The sequence below is a fragment of the Delphinapterus leucas genome, unplaced genomic scaffold (assembly GCF_059928025.1).
Source record: "Delphinapterus leucas isolate spDelLeu-1000000601 "Yukka" unplaced genomic scaffold, BTC_Dleu_Yukka2 spDelLeu_asBTCV2_sq25, whole genome shotgun sequence".
Lineage (NCBI taxonomy): Eukaryota > Metazoa > Chordata > Mammalia > Artiodactyla > Monodontidae > Delphinapterus > Delphinapterus leucas.
This window is the reverse complement of record NW_028322234.1, coordinates 9,906,181-9,926,607: the sequence shown is the minus strand read 5'-3', so window position 1 is coordinate 9,926,607 and position 20,427 is coordinate 9,906,181. Positions and strand designations below refer to the sequence as shown.

The 20,427-nt window shown below is 46.0% G+C and overlaps 1 protein-coding gene across 2 annotated transcripts in view; it reads left to right on the top strand.

Moving 5' to 3' along the window:
* CACNA1A (calcium voltage-gated channel subunit alpha1 A) overlaps nucleotides 1–20,427 on the top strand; it is a 236,709-nt gene that overhangs the window by 99,488 nt on the left and 116,794 nt on the right. For both annotated transcript variants that reach the window (XM_089905382.1, XM_089905383.1), the window contains exons 4-6: nucleotides 11,295–11,386; nucleotides 14,252–14,404; nucleotides 18,424–18,617. In XM_089905382.1, coding sequence (XP_089761508.1) covers nucleotides 11,295–11,386; nucleotides 14,252–14,404; nucleotides 18,424–18,617 — 439 coding nt within the window. The remainder of the gene's footprint in view (nucleotides 1–11,294; nucleotides 11,387–14,251; nucleotides 14,405–18,423; nucleotides 18,618–20,427) is intronic.

Below are 20,427 nucleotides of genomic sequence, written 5' to 3'. Positions count from 1 at the left end.
TGTGTTCTCTGTGACATGTGACTACTTTTAATGGAAATGAATTAAAAGTAAATACAATTTAAAACTCAGCTTCTCACTCACACTGGCCATATTTCGGGAGCTCAGTATCCACATGCAACCGATGGCTACCATATTGGGCAGCACTGATCAAGATTATAGGGGGAAATAGTCAACAACAATAACACAGCAACCCCTGCCAAGTGGGGGGATCGGGGGAGGGTTGGATTGGGAGTTTGGGACTAGAAGATGCAAACTATTATACGTAGACTGAGTAAACAACAAGGTACTACTGTATAGCACAGGGAACTATATTCAATATCCTTTAATAAACCATAATGGAAAAAATATGAAAAAGAATATATATATATATATATACTGAATCACTTTGCTGTACAGCAGAAATTAACACAACATTGTAAATCAACTATACTTCAATAAAACTAATAATAATAACCAAAACCAAAAATAACACAGCAACCCCAAGAAGAAAGCAGGCAAAAAATGTGATCAGACAGGTTAGGGAAGAGAAGTCTGAAAAGCAAACCAGTAGATGACATGGTACTCAAAATCGCTTGTAATCAGAAAGATGAAAATAAGAACAGTGAGTATCTCTGCATGCCTCTTAGAGTGGAAAAAATTAGAAAGGTGGTTAAGTCAAGGGTTAGTGGGATTTGGGGACAGAGGAAGATCCTCCCCACTCATGGGGGCGTGGCCACTCTGGAGGGTCATCGGCAGTGCCTAGTCCAGTTAAGTCCAGACCCACCAACAGTTATGCTCCCAGCCACCCATCTCAGGGAGACTTCCACCGGGTCTGTAAGGATTGAGTATGGGCATATTCACTCCATCGCCATCTGTGGAAGAGGATCTGGAGGCCGGCTGGTGTCTGTCCCTGGGGGATGGGGAGGTGGGATGTGGCGGCTGCACCTAGGGAGCCTGGGGACCAGTGAGAGCCCCAGAATGTACGTCTGCTGTTCTGTTTTCATTGGCTGAAAACAGAGAACAACAGAATATTCCTAACTTCATGCCATTCGTGTAAATTTAAAATATATGCACTCAAAATAAAACACGTTTTACAAGAATGCACTCCAATAAGACAAAATTAGACATATCAGTCTCAGAGAAATGTCTCAGGGAAAAAGAATGAAAGTAGAATATGGAGATAAAAAGGAATGAATGATGAATGAACGAACGAACAAACAAGAGAGGGGTATTGCACAGACCAAAGGCGAAGCTATGCCATGAACTGAAAAAGTGATTATCTCAACTTTCTGCAATTCAGGGTTTAAAAAAGGAATTTTAGAAATAGTTTTACCAAGAGAAGCTAAAATCTAGGTGATACAAGAATGAACTTGAAGAAGATTTGAAAAATCTATGAATGGCAAGAATATAGACTGTATGGGCAGTAGTTATGCTCCTAAATACTCATCTCAGGAAGATTGGACCCAGATCTATGAGGGCAGGTGCTTCTTTTTTTAATTAAAAAAAATTTTTTTATAGAAGTATAGTTGATGTACAGTGTTGTGTTAGTTTCAGGGGTACAGTAAAGTGAATCAGTTATACACATATATGTATGTATATACATTCTTACATATATATATATATATATACACACACACACACACACACATATGTATTCTTTTTCAGATTCTTTTCCCTTATAGGTTATTAAAAAACATTGAGTATAGTTCCCTGTGCTATACTGTAGGTCCTTGTTGTTTATCTATTTTATATATATAGTGTGTATATGTTAATCCCAAACTCCTAATATATCCTTCTCCTTCCTTTCCCCTTTGGTAACCGTAAGTTTGTTTTCTATGTCTGTGGATCTATTTATGATTTGTAAATAAGTTTATTTGTATCATTTTTTAGATTCCACATATAAGTGATATATTGTCGTATGATATTTGTCTTTCTCTGTCTGGCTTACTTCAGTTAGTGTGATAATCTCTGGATCCATCCATGTTGCTGCAAATGGCATTATTTCATTCTTTTTTTATGGCTGAGTAATATTCCATTGTGTATATATTCCACATCTTCTTAATCCATGCATCTGTCGATGGACATTTAGGTTGCTTCCATGTCTTGGCTATTGTGGATAGTGTGGGCATATGCTTCTTCTAACCAGAGGTCAGGGGTTTGATGACATCCCCCCCCCTCCCCTGCTTTCCAACCACGCTGACATCTCCTTCTCATTCTCCTGTCCCCTGCCCCTCCCTCTCATCTGGTAACTTCACTCTTCACCATAAGGTCTCTCCAGCCCCAGGGCCTTTGCACATGTTCCCCTCCTCACCCACCTGGCACATAGTAGTTGCTCCTCTGCAAATATTTATTGACATTCTGATTTCCAGCCAGCTAGAGAAAAATCTAGCTCCTTCTTACAATTAAGTTAGTGGAGGTATAATGGCTGAGGTCCCAGGAGAGGGTAAGTGGGTGTGGTGGAGTTAACCAGGGGCAGCAGTCTGGGGCTCTCGCTGGGCCCTAGGCTCCCTAGATGTAGCAAAGCCAGACTCAGGATATAGGCACCACATGTTAGCTGTGTGACTGTAGGCAAGTAGTTAACCCCTCAGTGTCTCGGTTCCCCTGTCAATGAACTGAGTGTAGAGCATTCACCTGGTAAAGATGCTGAGGCATAAAATGGGACCTCAGTATGTAAGGCCATTAGCATATACCTGGCAAAGAGAATAAACTCAATGAATGTTGGTTCGTTGATCAGTCAGTTCTGGTATAACTTAGGGGCAAAAGTAACGAAATAAAAATTTAAATGATGACGATGATGATAGCAAACATTTATATAGAACTGACTAAATTCCAAGCACAGTGCTAAGCATATCACCTAAATTCCCACACCTATAAAGGGAAGTACTATGATCATCCCCATTCTACAGCTCAGGAAACTGAGGCACAGAGAAGTTGAGTATCTCGCCCAAGGCCACACAGCTAGTGATTGGCAGAACTGGGATTGGAACCAGGGCTCTCTGGCTCTTAACTGCTAGGAAGAGTGTTTGTTATCCACATTACAAGAAGTCTGCAGGCTGGGAGCTTGGTTGCAGTGTTGGTTCTGCAGCTCAGCAGTGTCTCCAAGGAATCCTTTCCATCTTTCCACTCTGCCATCTTCAGTGTAAGGACTTTTCTTGGTAACCTTTACTACTCACAGTTCCAAGATGTCTACCCAGCCATCCTGTGCAGGCACAAAAGCATCTGGCCAAAGAAGAGGAAGGGCTGTCTCCTGCCCTGTGACTCTTCTCAAAGAAGAGAAACGCTTTCCCAGAAGCACCCAGTAGACTTTCACTCAGATCCTGTTAAGCATAAGACTGGGTCATGTGACCCGTGCTCCCATTGCAAGGAATCCTGGGAGAAAGAGACTATTGGGTATTTTCTGCCTCTTTGATGGAAGGTGGGCTCCATTAGCAAGGGAGGGGGCGGGATTGTCTATCGAGTAGACAACCATCTGTGTCTTCCCTGATTTTTTCCTAATTTAAGACAAGTCCTGTCATCTACACAGCCTTCCATCTCTTCTGGAATATAGTCTATTAGTTATCACTATGCTTTCCTACATTTCACTTCATTATTTATTCATTCATTCATTCAACAAACATTTATTGAGCACCTACTCTATTCTAGGCACAGTTTTAGGTCCTGGGGATACAGCTGTGAGCAAAACAGATGAAAATTCCTGCCCTAGTGGGGGTACATGCTAGAGCATGGATTAAACACCATCCAATGGAACTTTCTACAATGATGGAAATGTTCTTTGTATGCGACTGTCCACATGTGGCTGTGAAGCACTTAAAAGTCGACTGAGGAACTGAAGTTCTCATTTAATTTAAATTAAATTAATAATATATTTAAATAGTTATGTGTAAGTGTGACTAATTTAAATAGTTATGTGTAAGTGTGACTAATGTGACTGAGGAACTGAATGTCTAATTTAGTTATAAATGTATATTTAAATAACTATATGTAGCTAATGGTTACTGTATCAGGCAACATGGCTCTAAAGGCCAAGGGATACATCATCGACTTTTCTCTCTTGACACATAAACATACTCAGTTCTCTTCCACCCTGAAAAGACTCTCTTCTCATACCCAGGCTCTTGTTTCCACTTCCTCTCCTCTTGTTCTCTCCAGCCATCAACCATGGCGAGACGCCCCAGTGTGTAATGGATGCTTTTCATCCCTTGCATCTTACTCATTTCTGTGCTGCCCTGGAGACAAATGACCTCTCCTTTCTCGAAACACTTTTGAGCTTGACCCTCAGAGATGACACTCTTCTGCCAGTTCTCCTCCTGCCTCTGTGACTTCTCCCTCTTTTTCACCAATATCTTTCCTCTACTTGTCTCTTTTCTTTTTTTTTTTTGCCCCTCCCCAACATTCCATTGGGGATTCTTGGCTTTTTTCATTTTATCTATCTACCCTGGGATATCTGGTCTACCAGATATCATTTATCTATCTACCCTGGGATATCTGGTCTACCAGATATCACATTCTTACTTGACCCTCGACCACTCCTGACGCATTCACCAAATATGCATTGAGTACCTGCTGCGTCATGAAAGGTGCTGCAGGTACTACCAAAAAAAAGTCTCTGCACAGTCGTAGAGAACAAACGTATGGACAGCAAGGGAGTGGGATGAATTGGGAGATTGGGGTTGACATATATACACTAATATGTATAAAATAGATAACTAATGAGAACCTGCTGTATAGCACAGGGAACTCCACTTTGCTCTACAGTAGAAACGAACACAACATTGTAAAACAACTATACCCCAATAAAAAAATGTCTCTGACCTCCTGGAGCTGATATTCTAGAAGAGGAGGTGAATAATATATACAACTTAATAAACAATATAATTCCAGAGAGTGAAGGTTCTCTTTATCTGGAGGGGACATGGAGATCCTCTCTGAGAAGAAAAATTTGAGGTGCAATCTGAAGGATATGAAGAGGGCGAGCTAAGAAAAGAGGGAGAGAGTTGAGGGGATGGAGCAAGTGTTTGAAGTAGAAGAGATGGCCAACATATCATTCCCATGGTGGAAAGGAGGTTTTCCCATTGGAAGAACAGAAAGCCAAAGTGCTTGGAGTATAGCACACAGCAGTCAGTGGGAGTAAAGTCACACAAGGTCTTATGGTCATGCTACAGTTTGGATTTTATTCTAAGCCTGATAGAAGCCACTGGAAGGTTTTAATGAGGGAATTACAGAAAACTGGCTTCCCAAACTTAACGTGTCCACCATCCAGCTCTTGACCTTCCTCCAAACCACCCCCTTCCTCCATCATCCCCATCTCAGTTGACAACTCCATCCTTCAGGTAGCCCAGTCTTAATCCCTCTCTCCCACCACATGCTCCATCCTTCCATTGGAAGCCCTGGTGGCTGCCGTATTGTTCTCCATAGTGCTGCACACTATCTGACATACCGTGTCTTTTCCCATTGTCACTTTTTTTTTAATTTTAATTTTAATTTTTTTTTACATCTTTATTGGAGTATAATTGCTTTACAATGGTGTGTTAGTTTCTGCTTTATAACAAAGTGAATCAGTTATACATATACATATGTTCCCAGGATAGAAAGCCCAGAGATAAACCCACGCACATACGGTCACTTTATCTTTGATAAAGGAGGCAGGAATGTACAGTGGAGAAAGGACAGCCTCTTCAATAAGTGGTGCTGGGAAAACTGGACAGGTACATGTAAAAGTATGAGATTAGATCACTCCCTAACACCATACACAAAAATAAGCTCAAAATGGATTAAAGACCTAAATGTAAGGCCAGACACTATAAAATGCTTAGAGGAAAACATAGGCAGAACACTCTATGACATCAATCACAGCAAGATCCTTTTTGACTCATTGTCACTTTGTTCACGGTGGCATCCTCAGGTCCTACCTGAGTGGCTGGTGCATAGCAGGTACTCAATAAATCCTGGTTGTATAAATGGACCACTTGGTGTTCCAGTCATAATCAGAAAGCCATTCTTCCCTTCCCTTTCTTTCCCACCATTGCCCCCACCCCATCCAATAAGCCATGTGAGGTAGAAAACTGGGGTTCAGGAGTCCTGGGGTCCTGGGTTCACATTCTTACTTGGTGGTGTGGACCTCCATGCATTTGTAACTTATCTGGGCTTCAGTTTCCTCCTCTGTAAAATGGGACTCATCCTGCTGACTGCTGGGATGCAGGGAGGACTTGATGAGCCCAGGCAAGTTTCCTGGTGCACAGCAGTCAATGGCAGCTATATATAAATTGGGGCCTCCTTTGTACTCCCACTGCCTTTGTCCTAGTTCTAGCCCTCATTACGCTGGTCGACTCTTGTGGCTGCCTCCTAATTCCTCCCTCCATCACCACCAATCTGTCCTTTCAGCTGTCAGGCTTGTCTTCCTCACGCCAACCCTAATCACATCCCTCCCCTGCTCCAAAACCTTACATGACCCTACTGTCCACACGACAAGACCCACCTTCTCTGCCTCCGGTTTCCCCCCACCACGTATCCTGAGGGAAGCCTTCTGCCTCTGTAGGACATTCTTGGCCTGAGAAGCCTTCCCCCTCCTCCTGTTCTCCTCCTAAATCCTTGTCATCCATCCAGGGAGGGGGTCGGGAGATAGTACACCTTGGGTGCCAGCTAAGATTGCACTGGGCAGGAGGGAGGTTGGATTGTCTGCATTTCAGAGGCTCAGAGAAGTTAGGGCAAAGGCTATGTAATGAGAAAATTCAGGGTCAGGGTTTAACTCCAGGTCTAAGATTTTGTAACATTTTGTGGTGTGCTGCCTCTTCAGACTTGGGCTCCAAAATCATGCTGTCCCCAGCCCTCCTGTCTGTATTCATTTCCTCCTCGTTCCTGCCTCCTACAGCCCTGGAGCCAAAAGGACTTGAATCTCTCACCCACTTACTGTATGGTCATCTAAGGGCAGAGCTGAGTTCATCTCAGCTTTATCCTTGTGTCCAGTACGACCGGGTCTAAACCCATCATCTCTCACCTGGACCAGGGCCGTCACCTCCCCACTAGTCTCCCAGCTTCTGGCCTTGACCCCCAGAGGGGTCTTTTTTTTTTTTTTTTTTTTTTGCAGTACGTGGGCCTCTCGCTGTTGTGGACTCTCCCGTTGCAGAGCACAGGCTCCGGACGCGCAGGTTCAGCGGCCATGGCTCACGGACCCAGCCGCTCCGCGGCATGTGGGATCTTCCCAGACCGGGACACGAACCCGTGTCCCCTGCATCAGCAGGCGGACTCTCAACCACTGCGCCACCAGGGAAGCCCCGGGGTCTTATTTTAATACAAGTCAGATCATGTCTCTTCAGTGCTCAGAACCCTCCATGGCTCCTACTTCACTCGGAGCAAAAGCCAAAGTCCTCACCGTGGCCCACAAGGCCCTGCGCCATCTGCCCCATCACCCCCCAGGCCTCATCTCCTCCCACTGTCACCCTGGCTTACTCAGTTCCAGCCACACTAGCCTCCTTGCTGTTCCTCACATGTACCTTTGCACTGACTGTCCCTCTGCCTAGAGTTTTCCTCTGACATATTCCTGTGGCTCACGTCACATCTTTATCCCACTGACTCTTTCTCCATAACTGAGCTGTGTGGTCCATTCACCACTGGCCACGTGTGGCCATTGAGCACCTGAGCTGAGATGTGCCATAAGTGTAGAATATGCACCAAGATTTCAAAGACATGCTCCGAAGGAAAGAATGGATAAAATGTCTTGAGAATAATCTTTCATATTGATTGCCTGTTGAAATGATAATGCTTCTGATACACCAGGTTAAAGAAACTATATTTATTAAAGTTAATTTTACCTGTTTCTTTTGACTCTTAATGTGGCTACTGGAAAATTTTTAATTTCACACATGGCTCTTCTTGTTTTTTCCTTTTTTTGTTTTCCTTTTTTCTATTCTGTTTTTAATTGAAGTATAGTTGATTTACAATGTTGTGTTAATTTCTGCAGTACAGCAAAGTGATTCACTTATACATATATATACATTCTCTTTTTTCATATTCTTTTCCATTATGGTTTGTCATAGGATATTGAATATAGTTTCTCCGTGCTGTACAGTAGGACCTTGTTGTTCATCCATTCTATATATAAAAGCTTACATCTGCTAACCCCAGCCTCCCACTCCATCCCTCCCTCAACCCCCTCCCCCTTGGCAACCACCAGTCTGTTCTCTATGTCCAACACATGGCTCTTCTTAAAGTTCTACTGGGCAATGCTGGTCTGAACATCCTTAGCTCTGAGCTACTTCCCTGCCAGGCAGGAAGAGCAGTTGGCCTTTACCAATTGATACGTGTGCCATCACTCCCCTCACCCTGCCCCACGCTACCAGTGCACCCCCTTCTCTGCACTGCTTTTCTCCCTTGTACTCATCACCCTGACATCTGGCATATTTACTGCGTTTATTCTCGGCCTCCCCCATGCAAACAGGGATTCCTATGACTCGTGTCCCCAGGACCTAGACAGGGCCTGACACATTGTAAGTGCCCAGTTAATGTTTGTGAAGTGAGTGAATGAAAACTCCACAAATGCTTGTCATTTTACTGTGCATGCCCTCACCAATGGCTTTTATCTGCCAAGAAGGAAGAAAGTGAAATAGACTGGTGATCTATAGGATGGAGTTTTAGGAATGCCAGTGAATATCGGAAAGTTGGGAGAGGAGAAGAAAAATAGAATTAAATGAATGAAAAGTTCTTTGGGGTTGCGTGGCATGGCCCCCACCTATACTTCAGCTTCGTGGCACCACCCAAATCCCCACCATGCACCATCTCATTCTTTGAATTTGCCAAGCTCCTTCCCACCCCAGGCTCTTCGTCTCTGCCATTCCGTCAGCCTGGAAAGTTCTTCCCCCACGGACCAGATTCCTCCTCCTCTCCCATGAGCCCTCAGCTTGAGACGGGGTCCTCCCTGGGTCCCAGACGAGTTAACACTACCTGCTGTGTGCCCTCAGAGCTGTTGTTTGCCCCTGCTCTCTCTAAGAATGCATGACACCTGTGACGGATTCATTCTCTGTGTGCCTTTTTTGGTTAAACATTTTTCTCCCACATCAGCTCCGTGGGGCAAGGAGGACCTCAGGTATTGCTTTGCCCAGCACACAGGACGTGTTCAGATATGCATTTGTTGATGGTAGAAAAGGAGGTCAGCCCAACCTAATAGACCCGTCTCTGCTCTAGGAATAGTTGGGAACACCCCTGTCTTAGTTTGGTGTGCCTCCATATTGACCGTGAAACAAGGATTCAGGTGCAAGTACTTCATCTGGGAAGTGACTCCAGAAGTGTGGGTGGGGGACAAGGGTGGGGAGACAAGGAAGAATGAAGGGTCAAGCAGGTTACCCGCTGCGGGCAGCTGGGTTCAGCCTCTCTGGGAGCCTGTGTAGAGCTCACACCTCAGAGGATCTGGGAGGAGGGGCAAGGGAGCTGGGGAATTCATCCACCTACTCCCAGCAATCTTTGGTGGAGGGCTGCTCTCACAGGGGAATTCACTCCCTGGGCCTGTCTCAGCTTCAAAGAAAGTCCTGAGACAAAGGCATGCCAATATTGGTTATTTACAGATGCAGATACTGGTTGTCTCAAAGATAAAGAGACATACTATATATAAAATAGATAATCACCAAGGACCTACTGTATAGCACAGGGAACTCTACTCAATATTCTATAATAATCTATATGGGAAAAGAATCTGAAAAAGAATGGATGTATGTATATGTATAACTGAATCACTTTGCTGTACACCTGAAGCTAACACAACATTGAAAATCAACTATACTCCAATATAAAATAAAAATTAAATTAAAAAAAAGACAAAGATGGGACTTCCCTGGTGGCGCAGTGGTTAAGAATCTGCCTGCCAATGCAGGCGACACAGGTTCGAGCCCTGGTCCGAGAAGATCCCACATGCCGCAGAGCAGCTAAGCCCATGTGCCACAACTACTGAGCCTGCACTCTAGAGCCCGCGAGCCACAACTACTGAGCTCACGTGCCACAACTACTGAGCCCATGTGCCGCAACTACTGAAGCCCACACGCCTAGAGCCCACGCTCCACAACAAGAGAAGCCACTGCAACAAGGAGTAGCCCCTGCTCACCGCAACTAGAGAAAGCCCACACACAGCAACGAAGACCCAACGCAGCCAAAAATAAATAAATAAATAAATTTATTTTTAAAAAAGACAAAGAGATGTGGATACTGGGTATTCACAGATGCAGATATGGTTGTTCAAAGTAAAAGTCATAAGATCCAGATCCCTGGACAAAACTGAAGACACCCCCAAATTATTTGCGTGGTCTCCCTCCTCTTAACCACAGAGCCCTCTGTTTTTCAGCATTTCTTGCCCATCATGTGAGGCTCCAACAACAGCGTCTTCTGTGGCATAGTCCCATGGTGGTTCCTACTACATTTCTTATTCAGGAAACGCGTCTGGGGGTTCCTTGGGTTGAGGAGGGTCTCTGGGACCCCTTTTCTCACCAGCAATACTTTTTACAAATGAGGTCTTAGGATGGGGTCTTTACGGGGGGGCTTTCTAAGGGAGGGTCCTCTCACCTATCACCGTGATTACCTACTCACCTGTATTTACAGGAGTGACTTTTCGCCCTGAGGTTCAGGGTCTGTAGCCCCCTTCTGCAGCTGATGTCAGCCGCTCCACCCCAGCAGGGCTACACCCATTGTTTGGGTTGTTTGAGTAGCTTAGTGTACTTCCTGTGTTCTGGGCACAATGCCAAACACTTCACATGTATCAATTCATTTAATCCTCACACCCCTTTGATGTGTAGGTACTGTTGTGATCCCTGTTATACAAAAGGGGGAACTGAGGCATGGAGAGGGGAAGTAACTTGCTCAAGGTCACCCAGCTGGGAAGTGGCAGAGCTGAGATTTGAACCCATGCTGGCTGGGATCTTAACACTAAACTGCTTTCTTGCCAGTTGGTAAAGAGACCTGAGCCCCAAAGGATCTGCCACTCCCCCTGGTCCTTCCCCCAGGGCCTCCCAGGCTCCCCAGGATCCATCCTGATTGTGAGTTGCAAAATACACTGAAAGTCACCCCGACCAGGTGCCACAGGAAGCTCCCGTTCTTCTCAGCCGAATGTTTACTGAGTATCATCAACCATACACCTATTTGGGGTCTTCGTAAATCACCTTTTATCCTGTGAAGCAGGTGCTATTAACACTGTTTTACAGGTGACAAAACTGAAGCCCAGCCATGTCAAGTCACCTGCCTGTGGTCACCCAGCCAATACACCACAACATCGAACCCCCGCCCACCTATCTGACCCTGAAACCCACCTTCTGCTTTCTGTTCTGGCTTCTTTCTTCCAGCATCTTGGCAACAGTTGGGACGGAGTTTGACCTAAGAACGCTGAGGGCAGTTCGAGTGCTGCGGCCGCTCAAGCTGGTGTCTGGAATCCCAAGTGCGTGAGTTTCCAACCGTGACCAGGGGTCTGCTCAGGGGTCCCGCGAGCCCTTGGTTTCCGCTCTGCATAGCGTGTCACAGGAACCCTTGGGTGCTTCCCCAGCCTGGGTCAGGGCAGCCTCCACTTTGGGGAAGTCCCTCAGGGGACTCCCCACCAGGCTGCAGGTCTGGATGAGCTCCTGAAAGCCAGCCAGGAGCCTCACCCATCACCACAGCACCCATTTATTGAGCATTTCTCTATCAGGAGCCATGGTAAGCGCCACCCAGGTCCTCATACTCACAACCCTGTGTAGTCGATAATGCTGATATCTCCATTTTACAGATGGGGAAACTGAAGCTCAGGGCGGCTGAATAATTTGAGCAAAGTCACATGGCTGAGAATGGCAGAATTAAGAGTTAGCCAGCCTGACCCCAAGCCTGGTAATACTGGTGGCAATGACCGTTACCATTCATTGAGTGCCTACTGTGTACTGGGCACAGCAGAAAGAGCTTTTTGTGTATTATCTTAGTTCATCCTCACCATCACCCAGTGAACCCATTTTACAGATGAAAAAGCGGAGGCTCAGAAAGGTCAAATGACTCACCTGAGTTCTTAAAGCTTGACAGCAACGAGCTCCAAAATCTATACTCGTTCCATGCTATTTTCTCATCCTCCAGGGATGCTTCTACTCCAGATCCTTTGGGGGTGGCTGCACTATACAGGGTCAGAATTAGGTTCAGCTGGAAAATACAAAAGAAAAACAAAGCAAAACAGGGCTAAACTTTTTCGGTCCTACTGCCTCAGTAGTAGTAGTAGTAATAATAATAATAATTCCTATTTTTTAACATCGTTATTGGAGTATCATTGCTTTACAATGGTGTGTTAGTTTCTGCTGTATAACAAAGTGAATCAGCTATACGCATACATATATCCCCTCCCTCCTGCGTCTCCCTCCCACCCTCCCTATCCTTCCCCTCTAGGTGGTCACAAAGCACCGAGCTGATCTCCCTGTGCTATTATTTTTTATTTATAAGCACTTACTATGATCTCCCTGTGCTATTATTTTTTATTTATAAGCACTTACTATGTACCAGGCACTGTTCTAAGTATTTGACTTTTTTTTAACTCATTAATCCTCACAGCATGCCTGTGAAGTATGTTCTGTTATTACCACCATTTTACGTTTCATTAACTTCGTTATTCAGGTTCATTGCCATCCAGATTTAAAGAGTAAGATTTTCCACATAGCCACCAGCAGGGTCTTTTTGTTAGAAAGAAGGCACTTCTACTCAAGTGTCTGCAAGATTCCAGTGGGTGCCTACGTCGTATTAAATCAAGGGCCATCCCAAAGCTAATACTAATAAGAATTTTTGTTTAATGACCACCTATGATGTGCCAGGGACTTTGCTAGGTATGAACCTTCTCATTTAATCCTGAGAGGGAGGTGCTATTCTAATCCCCATTTACAGACGAAGAAACCAAGGTTCAGAATGGGAACTTCCCTAGAAGCAGATTTAGATAGGTGTTCAGATGCACTTGCTTTATTGGGGGAGTGCTGTCAGGAGAGAGAGAATGAGGGCAGCAGGACGGGGTAGCAGAAGAATCTGAACAAGGATGCAGTCTCAGCCGGATCCTGCAGGGAGCTCTGGAGTGTGAATAGCGTCAGAGTTGTTTCACTTGAGGCAACAGGCCGGTCTTTTGTACTCCTGTGGTCAGTTATTGGGGGTGGGAGGTGGGGAAGCGATAGCCTCCCAGGTGAGGAGCTTTTGATAACCAAGGGCAATACTATGAAAAGAGGAGCATCTGGGAGCCGTTAGCAGCAAATGCCCACAGCAGCTGGAGGGAGGGTCCACCAACAGCAAAGGAGATCTGGCCTGGACATCAACTTCAGACAGTGTCCAGAGCCTTAGCCACTCTGCCACGTGCATCAATCACCCTTACATTTTGGACCCCTTGGAGTAGCATAGTCCCCCTGTGGTCTCCACCCATCAGGAGGTGCTAATCGTGGGCCATGGGAAGTTCTTCTCATCAAGAAGCAAGACCCAAGCTGTATGTTTGAATCCTCATTTTAACCATGGACTTTCCTAAACATACAGAACAGTGGTTACAAACAGAGGATTTGACATCATTCCGACCTGGATTCAAATCCTGGCCCTGTTATTTATCATGCCCTAAGGTGAATCATGACATCCGCTGAGCTTTGCTTCCCACCTCTGTAAAATGGGGATAATTTTACACGTGAGCCTGCCTCATGGGGTTGTTGCTAAAAGCCAATGAAATAATGTCTGGTTTCTCAGGGTTGAAACTAGGACATTGACTGCTTTCCCAGGCAGAGCTGCGACTAGCGTATATGGCGCCTTTGTATGAATTAGGAAAAGACGCCCTCTCTTGGTGGAAAGAAGTTAGAAAAAGTCACCCCGCTCTGGGTGAAAGCCACCGGACACCCAAGAACGGGGCTCAGAAAGCCATGAATTTCCACCTCTTTCTTGCCCAAAAGGTCATCAACTGGGACAGCCTATGTCCAATACTTTAAAAAATATTTTAAAGATAAAAAGTGGGGAATTCCCTGGCGGTCCAGTGGTTAGGACTCCGAGCTTTCACTGCCATAGTCCCGGGTTCAGTCCCTGCTTGGGGAACTAAGATCCCACAAGCTGCACGGCGCGGCCAAAAAAAAACCAAAAAAAAAAGTGCTCTAAAATATTAGGAGAAATTGTTCCTATTATTATAACGATCAGCCTCTGTGTCTTCCATCTATCTTCCCTCACTATCGCCCAGTCCCCAGCCTCCTGCATGCTCTGGGTTCCCTCAGGAGGCATCTTGGGGGTGGGATTTGGGGGTGCCTTCTCATGGGCCTGTGGGGCCTCTCTCTGTGTGTTTCCCCAGGTTTACAAGTCGTCCTGAAGTCGATCATGAAGGCAATGATCCCCCTGCTGCAGATCGGCCTTCTCCTATTTTTTGCAATCCTTATTTTTGCAATCATAGGGTTAGAATTTTATATGGGAAAATTTCATACCACCTGCTTTGAAGAGGGCACAGGTAGGTCTGAGCAGCAGCATATTTTTTTCCCAACCTTCCTCCCCTTTCTTTTCTCCCTTAGGGATAAGCTCCTGCAAGGGATCTACAGGAGTTTGCTTCTTTCTCCTGGAAGCTGGGAGAACCTCCTCCCGAAAGCACTGCAGGCAAGGCAGGGGGTGAAACAGTCCCCGAGATCTTAGTTGTTGCTGGGGCATTGCATTGGGGTCCCCGAGAAGCTATCTCGGGGTGAGTGGTTTATTTGGGAAGTGATCCCAGGAAGCACCATCAGAGGAGTGGAGAAGTGAGACAGGGAAGGAAAACATCTAGTAAAGGGGGTGTTATCAAGTAGGTTACCATCTTGGGCAACCAGACCTCAGTTCCATGGGGCACCTCGGGGAAACAACGTACGTCACACTCAGAGCCATCCCACATGTGGGGCGAGGGAGCTGGCTACTTATCCACCAAATTCTGTCTGAAATTGGCAAGGACTGCCCCCTGGGAGGGCATTAAGGCCCTGGCGCTGCTGGCTGCCCTGACACTGGGCTGGAGCACGTATCAAAGGTGTTTTCGGTGGGAGCATGTAGGGGCAAATGACAGCAGAATATAGGTGCAGTGCCCACAGCCTCTGCCTAGTTACCTTGCAGTGACCCCAGACCCTAATGCATGCTGAGTTCTAAAGCCTTCTTACCCTGGAGGAGAGAGTCGAGGATGGCTCCTGGTCTCCCCCTGAATGTGCCATAAAGACATCCCGCTGGGAGTCTTGGCACCAGCCAGTCAGAACCAGAGTGCAAGCAGGATCTTGGCTCATCCGCTCCCGGCACTATGCCAGTGTCAACCCCTTAGCTGCTGGATCAAGAAAGCAGGGTGGGTGCAGGAGAAAATCCAGGAGGGCCAGGAGGCACAGCCCTGGTGCTCATCTCTGAATCAGCAGTGGGGCAACGTGGTTGTACAATGCTATCCACACATTCAAGGACCCAATAACTTCCAGATACATCTTTGATTAAATCCCCTGCTATCCAAACCTAGCTACTTGCTCTCTGACCAAGAACCAAATGAAATCAAATAGGAGGGAAGCCTGTATTTCAATATTTGGACCACGGGCCGCCTCAGTGTGGACCGGCTGAATGACAGTGCTAGTCGTGCGTCAAAGAAACTGTGAATTGAGACAGTTAAAGCCCAAAGGGGAGCCCGTTGGGAAGGGAAAGAGATTTCAGGCCTGTTTTATTAGGAAGAAGATTCTGACCTGGAGTGGTTTCCCATCCACCTTCTCTTCCCGATGACCCCTGGGTAGCAGAGCCCTCTCCCCAGACCTCCCAGAGGGCAGCAAAACCCAGTAAGGAAGGCTTATTTGAGATGCTTTTATTGCCTCCTTTTTCTTGCTCCTCCCGTCTCCTTCTCTCCTGGGCTTGTGAAGTTTGCTCAATATGGGATGTCCTAATTATTTCTTTCCCCGATGAAGAAGGTGTTAATTGAGGCAGAGCTATTTCTGCTCCTGGCCTCGTCACCCAGGCAGAAATGCTAGAGGGAGAGATACAGGGCAGGGCCCCTCGGAAAAATCAGCCGGAGATAGAGAAACCAGGATTCCTGGATCCTAGGTTTCTTGTTGCTGTTGTTGTTTTTTCTCTCTCTCTCTCTCCAGCAAAGGGGACAGAGGACTGGCTTGAGTCTGAATTGAGGTTTTAAGGGGACAGATGTGGGTGGGGCAACCGGAGGGTAGGAGGCCTTGATTTAGGGAGGATGACTGAAAAGCTCGCAATTAAAAATATAAGGCATGTGAGTAAGAGACAGATATAAACAGACACCCAGGCAGCAGGTTAATTTTAAAATATATTTATAATCAAATTCCTCAGACTCTCTGGATGGTTGCTTTTCTAGAAGCAGCCCTCAGAGTGTTTCGTGATGAGGGGGCAGGTGGGGGATTGGGGGGAGCGGGTCGCAATCAAGAACACCACTAGGCAAGGCTGCTAAAGACAGACAGGTTTTCTCTTGCAGACAGGTTCTCCTTATCATCAGGAACCCGGTTCCTGTGTGCCCAGCACCGTGCTAAACACCCAGAGAAATGCCAAGGAAAAGTGGAAGCGTCCTCCTTTCTAAGAGCTTCCAAAATAGTTTGAGGAAACAAGACCCCTGGTCTGCAACGAGTCCATAGCAATGCACGTTGATGCTGCTTTTGTCTCCTCACCAAATGTGAACATTCGGGAGCTATTGTAGCCCTGAGGAAAGAAAGGGACCAGTGTTCACTAGGCTAACCCAGGGGCGGGTGGCGGGGGGGAGGGTGCACATTGGTGGATAGGTATTGAGCCAGACTTGGACACAAGGTGGAAATGGAGAAGGTTTTGGACAGAGGTGACCTTCCCAACAAACAATGGTTCCCATTCATTACAGGAGCCCATGGAATTTTCCCCCTTGCCCTGAGCCTTATGTTTAAAAGATTTTGCCTTCCAATCTGTATTCATTAAATAATAACCCCTGTACCAAATCTGGCCTGAGTGGGGAAGGGGTTTCCCACAACTTAAAATAGTGGCCGATGTGTCATCGCTTCTTGAGTAGTAGGTGTCCCTTCTGAGGTGGTAAATGTCATTTTGCATGACCTAGAGTTTCTATTTAACCGGAGTTTCAAAGACCAATAAGATTCATGCATTCTATGTTGGTTTATTTCACTCTGTTGCTTACTAAATGGAGGTTAAGAATGGGCTGCAAAGCCCGTATGTAGGCTATATATAGCCTATATATAAATATATCACATTGAGATATATTTTTGTTTAGTGGGAGCTTGAGTTTACACACTCAGCTGTTTGATTTTTTGTCGGACAGTGTCACTCTCTGAAAACCTTCAAAAGTATCGTTCACTGGATAGAATCCCCTCATATCCGCGGCTCTGGTCCAATGGGGAAAAGCCTGGGATATTCTGTGCTCCCCTAACTCCGTGTTCTCATGAAGGTGTCTCTCCTCGGTCTCCCCATCAACACCTTAGAATTCAGACCCGACCTTTATGGCCCAGCCCAACTTTTCCAGGAAGCTGTTTTTGGTTTCCAGCAAAAGGGACATCCATTGACATGTGTCTCTTTCCTTGTGGCATTTTCACAATCTTCCTCCTGCTATTTGGGGAGAAAGCTTAGCTACTGTGCCTAAGGGTGAGTACTGTGTGTACTGGCCTCCCTCACCCCCAGAACAGCTCCCTGAGCCCAATACATCTCAAGAAAATAAAATTAGTCAGGCTACAGAAGAATAACACAACACAATTGACAAATTTGTCCTAATGGAAGTCTGGAGAACACTGCCCCCAACCACCTCAAAATGCACACAGCACAGTTACCAAAACTGACTGTATTGGGGACCTTAAAGTGCATGTCAACAGATTTCAAAGGGCAGAATAATACAAAACATATCCTCTGACCACAGCGCAATTAAGCTGGAAATCAAAGTTTTTGGAAATTAGGAGACATGCTTCTTATTTGTGGATGCAATGGTAGGATGTCTGAGATTTGCTTTAAGAATATTTTAGTGGCAAGGTAAAATATTTTAGTATGGAGAGGGGATGTGGATGAAACAAGATTAGCCCTGAGTTGATAAATGTTGAAATTGATGATAGGTACAGGGGAATTCATTATATTATTCTATTTTTGTAGATATATGACAAATTTTTAGTGCTTCCTGGTTATCCATGAGTCAAAGAAGAAATAATAACAGAAATTGCTAAATATTTTACTTGAACGATAATGATACTAATGCATGACAGAATTTGTGAGATGCAGTTAAAGCTGCATCTAAAGAGTAGTTTATAGCCTTAAGGAACATTAATTCATCCCAAAAGTTGAGGAAAAGAACAAAAAAGGAACAACGCTTAGAGAAGAAATTAATGAAATGAAAAACAATGAATAGGTCAACAAAGCCAAACACTTTGCTTTTTGGAAAAAGACTGATAAATTCATCTCAATAGCCCTTTTTCTTCAACAGCATTGAATCTTCGCTGGCTCCTGTTTCTCAGAGCTGGTTTTGCTGGCCCTTTCCCCTGATTTTTCTCCCCTTCCCTTTTATAGATGACATTCAGGGTGAGTCTCCAGCTCCGTGTGGGACAGAGGAACCTGCCCGCACCTGCCCCAATGGGACCAAATGTCAGCCCTACTGGGAAGGGCCCAACAATGGGATCACTCAGTTCGACAACATCCTATTTGCAGTGCTGACTGTTTTCCAGTGCATCACCATGGAAGGGTGGACTGACCTCCTCTACAACGTAAGTGACAAGGGGTCGTGGAGAGCCAGGACCAGCCAACTCCTGAGGCTGCAGTGGAGGGAACCTGAGCCGGGGAGGCAGCCGAAGGACAACTCAACACGGCCCCCCAGGAGAGCCGGCCTAAGGCTCAGTCCTTTGAGGATATGGGAGTGTTGTCCTCAGAACTCTAAGTAGAGAAGGGCCCTCGGGAGATGGAGATCTAGAGGGCATACAGATGCTGAATAATTTTTAATTGCACAAGTTTTCAAATATAATTTTAGATTTTTGAATATGTAAAGGTTGTGTAAGTTAAAAACCAACATAGATGAGAGATAGAGAAGTGTCCTTGAGCACCTATGCAAAGGGGCTCTGCACTGGAGCCCTCACTGGCCCTCCTCCAGCCATGCCCCTCCCTATGGGGCTGACAGGAAATGTCTACCAGGCGCTAGTGCCACCACCACTCCACTTTCTAGATCACATTTTGAGTCATCTTAGATCCTAGAATTCCCTCCCCAAGCCCAGATTCCATGGACTTGAATGAGATTCTTCCATGGGTCTGTTCTCTGACTACACTGCCCACTTGTATCCCCTGAGGGCCAAGGGTGTCCTTGGGGTGGCTGTTGGCACAGATGTGGCTGGAGTTTGGACATGCAAGGTGGTGTGTCCATGCATGTGTGTGTGGAGCACCCCCTCCCCTGCCTCCAGGTGGCAGGCCATGGTCAAGGGGCAGGGAAGCCTGTCCCCAAGCCATTATCCAGTGCAGACATCCAGATTCTAAATTCCAGACTGACCTTCCAAGTGCTTATGAAGGTGTGTTTGTAAAGGAGACACATACAGCACATTTTATTTAGGAGCTTTTAAATATTTACACATATATATGGGCCTCAGTTGGTACTCTTGTCCTAGGTCTTGAAAATGTTAAGTTCAGGTCAGAAAAGATGTACACTCCTACCTGCCCCCCACCTTCCATCCTGCATAGCATCTCTAGGAACAGACAGCAGATTTGAGATGCTCAGGCTCTTTCTTGGCCCTGACCTGCAAAGAGCTTGGGCTAAAGGCTACACCCAATTGGCCAAAGCTTGCTTGGGCTCTAGGTTTTTTTCTTTTATTTTCTTTTCTTTTCTTTTTTTCTATTTATTTATTCTTTTTTGGCTGCATTGGGTCTTCGTTGCTATGCGCGGGCTTTCTCTAGTTGTGGCGAGCTGGAGCTACTCTTCGTTGCGGTGCGTGGGCTTCTCATTGCGGTGGCTTCCCACATTGCAGAGCATGGGCTCTAGGCATGCGGGCTTCAGTAGTTGTGGCTCACGGGCTCTAGAGCACAGGCTCAGTAGTTGTGGCGCACAGGCTTAGTTGTTCCGCAGCATGTGCGATCTTCCCGGACCAGGGCTCAAACCCGTGTCCCCTGCACTGGCAGGCAGATTCTTAACCACTGCACCACCAGGGAAGTCCCTAGGTTTTTTTTTCTTTACAAGGCTGTTGCAAGAGGAGGCTTCAGAGGGAAATGAACCCTCCTGGGAGTGAAACAGAACTGGGAGACAGGAAGGTAAGGAAACTTAGGCAGAGAGTGGGGGTGGAGAACAGGAGCTAAGTAAAGTCTGAACATGGAAACAGGTTATATCATGGGGTTGGACATCCAGAAAAAGGGTCCGAGGTTCATAGGAAGACAATGGAGATGAGCTCAGTGGTGGATGAGGAAGTGTGAGCAGGGACACGAATTTCCAGAGGGTTCTGTAGTTGTAAGCACCATCATCTTAGGGGATATTTGCCCTGGAAGCTTAGAGCTGAATCACCTTGGGGGGAGCAAACTCGGGGGAAACAGTTGAGAGAACAG